General features: G+C 43.1%; 1 protein-coding gene across 1 annotated transcript in view; it reads left to right on the top strand.

Annotated features, from left to right (window-relative positions):
• Window positions 1–8,935, top strand: part of syne1b (spectrin repeat containing, nuclear envelope 1b) — a 165,932-nt gene that overhangs the window by 58,066 nt on the left and 98,931 nt on the right. The window contains exons 32-38 of the mRNA XM_079692895.1: window positions 1–69; window positions 4,243–4,635; window positions 4,726–5,031; window positions 5,181–5,333; window positions 5,694–5,864; window positions 6,109–6,285; window positions 6,507–6,776. The exon at window positions 1–69 is cut by the window's left edge and continues 99 nt beyond it. Coding sequence (XP_079549021.1) covers window positions 1–69; window positions 4,243–4,635; window positions 4,726–5,031; window positions 5,181–5,333; window positions 5,694–5,864; window positions 6,109–6,285; window positions 6,507–6,776 — 1,539 coding nt within the window. The remainder of the gene's footprint in view (window positions 70–4,242; window positions 4,636–4,725; window positions 5,032–5,180; window positions 5,334–5,693; window positions 5,865–6,108; window positions 6,286–6,506; window positions 6,777–8,935) is intronic.

The raw sequence follows: 8,935 nt of genomic DNA, 5'->3' as shown, positions 1-8,935 counted from the left end.
TTCAGCTCCTCCTGCAGCCAGGAGGCTGTGGACCGCTCTGCCATGGAGAGGAAGATGAAGAGGCTGGAGGTGAGCCACTATCTAAGTCTAATGACCAGTCTAATGATCAGTCTAATGACCAGTTTAATGACCAGTCTAATAACCAGTCTAATGACCAGTCTAATGACCAGTTTAATGACCAGTCTAATGACCAGTTTAATGACCAGTCTAATAACCAGTCTAATGACCAGTCTAATGACCAGTTTAATGACCAGTCTAATGACCAGTTTAATGACCAGTCTAATGACCAGTCTAATGACCAGTCTAATGACCAGTTTAATGACCAGTCTAATGACCAGTTTAATAACCAGTCTAATGACCAGTTTAATGACCAGTTTAATAACCAGTTTAATGACCAGTCTAATGACCAGTTTAATAACCAGTCTAATGACCAGTTTAATAACCAGTCTAATGACCAGTTTAATGACCAGTTTAATAACCAGTTTAATGACCAGTCTAATGACCAGTTTAATAACCAGTTTAATGACCAGTTTAATAACCAGTTTAATGACCAGTCTAATGACCAGTTTAATAACCAGTCTAATGACCAGTCTAATGACCAGTCTAATGACCAGTCTAATGACCAGTCTAATAACCAGTTTAATAACCAGTCTAATAACCAGTCTAATGACCAGTCTAATAACCAGTCTAATGACCAGTTTAATAACCAGTCTAATGACCAGTTTAATAACCAGTCTAATGACCAGTCTAATAACCAGTTTAATAACCAGTTTAATAACCAGTTTAATAACCAGTCTAATAACCAGTTTAATAACCAGTCTAATGACCAGTCTAATGACCAGTCTAATGATCAGTTTAATAACCAGTCTAATAACCAGTTTAATAACCAGTCTAATGACCAGTCTAATGACCAGTTTAATAACCAGTCTAATGACCAGTTTAATAACCAGTTTAATAACCAGTTTAATAACCAGTCTAATAACCAGTTTAATAACCAGTCTAATGACCAGTCTAATGACCAGTCTAATGACCAGTTTAATAACCAGTCTAATAACCAGTTTAATAACCAGTCTAATGACCAGTCTAATGACCAGTTTAATAACCAGTCTAATGACCAGTCTAATAACCAGTCTAATGACCAGTTTAATAACCAGTCTAATGACCAGTTTAATAACCAGTCTAATGACCAGTCTAATAACCAGTTTAATAACCAGTTTAATAACCAGTTTAATAACCAGTCTAATAACCAGTTTAATAACCAGTCTAATGACCAGTTTAATGACCAGTCTAATAACCAGTCTAATAACCAGTCTAATGACCAGTCTAATAACCAGTTTAATAACCAGTTTAATGACCAGTCTAATGACCAGTTTAATAACCAGTCTAATGACCAGTTTAATGACCAGTTTAATGACCAGTTTAATAACCAGTTTAATGACCAGTCTAATGACCAGTTTAATAACCAGTTTAATGACCAGTCTAATGACCAGTTTAATAACCAGTTTAATGACCAGTCTAATAACCAGTCTAATAACCAGTCTAATGACCAGTCTAATAACCAGTTTAATAACCAGTTTAATGACCAGTCTAATGACCAGTTTAATAACCAGTCTAATGACCAGTTTAATAACCAGTTTAATGACCAGTTTAATAACCAGTCTAATGACCAGTCTAATGACCAGTCTAATGACCAGTCTAATGACCAGTTTAATGACCAGTCTAATGACCAGTCTAATGACCAGTTTAATGACCAGTCTAATGACCAGTTTAATAACCAGTTTAATGACCAGTCTAATGACCAGTTTAATAACCAGTTTAATGACCAGTCTAATAACCAGTTTAATAACCAGTTTAATGACCAGTCTAATGACCAGTTTAATAACCAGTTTAATGACCAGTCTAATGACCAGTTTAATAACCAGTTTAATGACCAGTCTAATGACCAGTTTAATAACCAGTTTAATGACCAGTCTAATAACCAGTCTAATAACCAGTTTAATAACCAGTTTAATGACCAGTCTAATGACCAGTTTAATAACCAGTCTAATGACCAGTTTAATGACCAGTCTAATAACCAGTTTAATAACCAGTTTAATGACCAGTCTAATGACCAGTTTAATAACCAGTCTAATGACCAGTTTAATGACCAGTCTAATGACCAGTTTAATAACCAGTCTAATGACCAGTCTAATGACCAGTTTAATAACCAGTCTAATGACCAGTCTAATGACCAGTTTAATAACCAGTTTAATGACCAGTCTAATGATCAGTCTAATGACCAGTCTAATGACCAGTCTAATGACCAGTTTAATAACCAGTTTAATAACCAGTCTAATGACCAGTTTAATGACCAGTTTAATAACCAGTCTAATAACCAGTTTAATGACCAGTTTAATGATCAGTCTAATGACCAGTTTAATGACCAGTCTAATGATCAGTCTAATTACCAGTTTAATAACCAGTCTAATAACCAGTCTAATGACCAGTCTAATGACCAGTTTAATAACCAGTCTAATAACCAGTCTAATGATCAGTCTAATGACCAGTCTAATAACCAGTTTAATAACCAGTCTAATGACCAGTCTAATGACCAGTCTAATAACCAGTTTAATAACCAGTCTAATGACCAGTCTAATAACCAGTCTAATGACCAGTCTAATGACCAGTCTAATGACCAGTCTAATAACCAGTTTAATAACCAGTTTAATAACCAGTCTAATAACCAGTCTAATGACCAGTCTAATGACCAGTCTAATAACCAGTTTAATAACCAGTCTAATAACCAGTCTAATGACCAGTCTAATGACCAGTCTAATGACCAGTCTAATGACCAGTCTAATAACCAGTTTAATAACCAGTTTAATAACCAGTCTAATAACCAGTCTAATGACCAGTCTAATGACCAGTCTAATAACCAGTTTAATAACCAGTCTAATAACCAGTCTAATGATCAGTCTAATGACCAGTTTAATAACCAGTCTAATAACCAGTCTAATGATCAGTCTAATGACCAGTTTAATAACCAGTCTAATGACCAGTCTAATGACCAGTTTAATAACCAGTCTAATGACCAGTCTAATAACCAGTTTAATAACCAGTCTAATGACCAGTCTAATGATCAGTTTAATGACCAGTCTAATGACCAGTCTAATAACCAGTTTAATAACCAGTCTAATGACCAGTCTAATAACCAGTCTAATGATCAGTTTAATGACCAGTCTAATGACCAGTCTAATAACCAGTTTAATAACCAGTCTAATGACCAGTCTAATAACCAGTCTAATGATCAGTTTAATGACCAGTTTAATGACCAGTTTAATGACCAGTTTAATAACCAGTCTAATAACCAGTCTAATGATCAGTCTAATGACCAGTCTAATAACCAGTCTAATGACCAGTCTAATGACCAGTTTAATAACCAGTCTAATGACCAGTCTAATAACCAGTTTAATAACCAGTCTAATGACCAGTCTAATGATCAGTTTAATGACCAGTCTAATGACCAGTCTAATAACCAGTTTAATAACCAGTCTAATGACCAGTCTAATAACCAGTCTAATGATCAGTTTAATGACCAGTCTAATGACCAGTCTAATAACCAGTTTAATAACCAGTCTAATGACCAGTCTAATAACCAGTCTAATGATCAGTCTAATGACCAGTTTAATAACCAGTTTAATAACCAGTTTAATAACCAGTTTAATGACCAGTCTAATGATCAGTCTAATGACCAGTTTAATGACCAGTCTAATGATCAGTCTAATAACCAGTTTAATAACCAGTTTAATGACCAGTCTAATGATCAGTCTAATGACCAGTTTAATGACCAGTCTAATGACCAGTCTAATGACCAGTCTAATAACCAGTTTAATGAAAAAAATAACGGAGTAACGCACCATGTAGTAACGGTAACTGAGTTACTGAAGTTAGAGTAGAAGTTACTGCCAAAAATAACGGTGTTAGTCCCAACACTGGTTATCAGAGTGTGATCAGAGTGTGATCAGAGTGTGATCAGAGTGTGATCAGAGTGTGATCAGAGTGTGATCAGAGTGTGATCAGAGTGTGATCAGAGTGTGATCAGAGTGTGATCAGTGTGTGATCAGTGTGTGATCAGAGTGTGATCAGAGTGTGATCAGAGTGTGATCAGTGTGTGATCAGAGTGTGATCAGAGTGTGATCAGTGCAACCACCAGCATTACTATCAGCCTGTGAGTCAATCTATGTCATTATATCTTACCCCCAGACCCTGCAGGCGGACTGTGAGCAGGGGCTCTCTCTGATGAAGACCCTCAGGGAGAAGACTCAGCGGGCGCTGGGCTTCCTGGAGGAGGAGGAGGCTGGCAGGCTGCAGGAGGAGGTGGAGGAGGGCCTGCTGCAGATGGAGCAGCTGATGGAGGCTCTGAGGGTTCAGCACACCTCCACGGAGAAATGCATCGCTCTCTCCAAAGACTTCTCCGACAAATACAGGTCCCAGAACCAGTGGCTGAGCGAGACCAGGACCCTGCTGGCCTCCAGCGTGGAGCCCAAGGCCGAGCTGTACCAGAAGAAGGCTCAACTGGCCAAGTACAAGGTGAGGAAACATCTGTATTTATTAAACCATCTGGACCAGAAGAAGGCTCAACTGGCCAAGTACAAGGTGAGGAAACATCTGTATTTATTAAACCATCTGGACCAGAAGAAGGCTCAACTGGCCAAGTACAAGGTGAGGAAACATCTGTATGTATGAAACAACCTGGACCAGAAGAAGGCTCAACTGGCCAAGTACAAGGTGAGGAAACATCTGTATTTATTAAACCACCTGCACCAGGAGAAGGCTCAACTGGCCAAGTACAAGGTGAGGAAACATCTGTATTTATTAAACCATCTGGACCAGGAGAAGGCTCAACTGGCCAAGTACAAGGTGAGGAAACATCTGTATTTATTAAACCATCTGGACCAGGAGAAGGCTCAACTGGCCAAGTACAAGGTGAGGAAACATCTGTATGTATTAAACCATCTGGACCAGGAGAAGGCTCAACTGGCCAAGTACAAGGTGAGGAAACATCTGTATTTATTAAACCATCTGGACCAGGAGAAGGCTCAGTTAGCTAAAGGCAAACTGAGGAAGGGAGGAAATACTTTCTAATGTTTGTTTCTGATATGATTGTTGTTGTTGTTGTTGTTGTTGTTGTTGTTGTGCAGACGATCCTGCAGACGGTGCAGTCTCATGACTCTGCTCTGAAGTCGGTTCTGGAGAAAGGAGAGGTTCTGCTGGACTCTGTGCACGACCCGTCCATCAGAGACAACCTGAAGACGCTGCAGGAGGACTACCTGCTCCTCTGTGACGCTGCTCAGGTACACATCACACCTGTTAGATGTGAACTATTCTTACAGATTTATAATATTTATAACTTCAGGGATATTTCATTATTTTTCTTGTATGTTTTTTCCTGCAGATTTATCATTTTATAATCTCAAAGAATATTAACTTTTTCATCCCTTTTTACCTTTGTGTGTGTGTGTGTGTGTGTGTGTGTGTGTGTGTGTGTGTGTGTGTGTGTGTGTGTGTGTGTGTGTGTGTGTGTGTGTGTGTGTGTGTGTGTGTGTGTGTGTGTGTGTGTGTGTGTGTGTGTGTGTGTGTGTGTGTGTGTGTGTGTGTGTGTGTGTGTGTGTGTGTGTGTGTGTGTGTGTGTGTGTGTGTGTGTGTGTGTTCAGACGCAGGTGCAGGTGCTGGTGGAGTGTGTGAAGGAGCACGAGGAGTACAACACAGAGCTGCAGGAGGTGGAGAAGTGGCTGCTGCAGATGTCCAGCAGGCTGGTGTCCTGCGACTCCTCGTGGCAGAGCGGAGGCATGGAGGCCGCCACGCAGCAGCTGGCACGACACAAGGTCCTGAAACAGAGATAGACATACATGTTGGGAGAACTCCCTCTCTTGGATATCAGCATGTGAAGGACACTGTTCAGGAACTAGTTGATGCTCTGTATGTGATGACTCCTTCCATTCTGGAGAGGATCACAGATACATGGATCCTGAGACTGAAGCTCAAGCCGGGGACCAGGGAGAGTTTCCTAACAACACAGAAGTGGATTAATATGCTCTGTGTTTTTAACCCCTGACTGTTGTCTTGCAGGCGATCATGGAGGAGATCTCCGGCTTTGAGGAGCGTCTGCGCAGTCTGCAGCAGAAAGCAGACGCTCTGCTGAGCAGCTGCTCAGAGCAGGTCCAGAGTAAGATGCTGCAGCAGGTGCAGTCTCACCTGCAGGGAGCCAGAGACAGCTACAGCGCCATCTGCAGCACCGCTCAGCGCGTAAGAAACACTCTACAAACCTAATACCTTTACTAACGTTCAAAACATAAAAAGCCAGGAAGGTGGAGTCCGTGGTAAATTCACACAAACAAATCAAATATTCTCATAGACTTTAATCTCATGATTTCTACTCACATTAATCTATACAGTTTATTAAAGGATTCAAAACAAATTGGTTCTGTTTCACAAAATAAGAGTAAATCTTGTGTGTTGTGGTGCAGGTGTACCAGAGTCTGGACCGGGAGCTGCAGAAGCACGTGAGCCACCAGGACACGCTGCAGCAGAGCCAGGCCTGGCTGAGAGCCGTCCAGGAGGAGGAGCTGCAGCTGCACCCCCCCACCGGCCTGCAGGGGGCGCTGAAGCAGGTGAAGCAGTACCGGGCCCTGCAGCAGCAGGCGAGCACCTACCTGGACCTGGTGTGCTCAGAGTGTGACCTCTCTGATGAGGCTGTGAGGGTCACGGCTGCTCAGGTGCAGCAGCTCAAACTCACGGTCAGTACACACCAACACACACCAACACACACACCAACACACACACCAACACACACACCAACACACACACCAACACACACACACCAACACACACACCAACACACACACCAACACACACACCAACACACACACCAACACACACACCAACACACACACCAACACACACACCAACACACACACACCAACACACACACCAACACACACACCAACACACACACACCAACACACACACCAACACACACACCAACACACACCAACACACACCAACACACACACCAACACACACACCAACACACACCAACACACACCAACACACACCAACACACACACCAACACACACACACCAACACACACACCAACACACACACCAACACACACCAACACACACACCAACACACACACCAACACACACCAACACACACACCAACACACACCAACACACACCAACACACACACACCAACACACACACCAACACACACACCAACACACACCAACACACACCAACACACACACCAACACACACACCAACACACACACCAACACACACCAACACACACCAACACACACACACCAACACACACACAAACACACACCAACACACACCAACACACACCAACACACACACCAACACACACCAACACACACCAACACACACACCAACACACACCAACACACACCATCACACACCATCACACACACCAACACACACCAACACACACACCAACACACACCAACACACACCAACACACACACCAACACACACCAACACACACCAACACACACCAACACACACACCAACACACACCATCACACACCATCACACACACCAACACACACCAACACACACACCAACACACACCAACACACACCAACACACACACCAACACACACCAACACACACCAACACACACCAACACACACACCAACACACACACACCAACACACACACCAACACACACACCAACACACACCAACACACACCAACACACACACCAACACACACCAACACACACCAACACACACACACCAACACACACACCAACACACACACCAACACACACCAACACACACCATCACACACCATCACACACACCAACACACACCAACACACACACCAACACACACCAACACACACCAACACACACACCAACACACACCAACACACACCAACACACACCAACACACACACCAACACACACACACCAACACACACACCAACACACACACCAACACACACCAACACACACCAACACACACACCAACACACACCAACACACACCAACACACACACACACCAACACACACACCAACACACACACCAACACACACCAACACACACCAACACACACACACCAACACACACACCAACACACACACCAACACACACACCAACACACACCAACACACACCAACACACACACACCAACACACACACCAACACACACACCAACACACACCAACACACACACCAACACACACCAACACACACCAACACACACACACCAACACACACACAAACACACACCAACACACACCAACACACACCAACACACACCAACACACACCAACACACACACCAACACACACCAACACACACCAACACACACCAACACACACACCAACACACACCATCACACACCATCACACACACCAACACACACCAACACACACACCAACACACACCAACACACACCAACACACACACCAACACACACACCAACACACACCAACACACACCAACACACACACCAACACACACCATCACACACCATCACACACACCAACACACACCAACACACACACCAACACACACCAACACACACACCAACACACACACAAACACACACCAACACACACCAACACACACCAACACACACCAACACACACACCAACACACACCAACACACACCAACACACACACCAACACACACCAACACACACCATCACACACCATCACACACACCAACACACACCAACACACACACCAACACACACCAACACACACCAACACACACCAACACACACACCAACACACACCATCACACACCATCACACACACCAACACACACCAACACACACACCAACACACACCAACACACACCAACACACACCAACACACACACCAACACACACACCAACACACACCAACACACACACC

The sequence above is a fragment of the Notothenia rossii genome (genome assembly GCF_949606895.1).
Source record: "Notothenia rossii genome assembly, chromosome: 7".
NCBI classification, from domain to species: Eukaryota; Metazoa; Chordata; class Actinopteri; order Perciformes; family Nototheniidae; genus Notothenia; species Notothenia rossii.
Note: the sequence above shows the minus strand (reverse complement) of the source record. Positions and strands in the feature narration are given on the sequence as shown.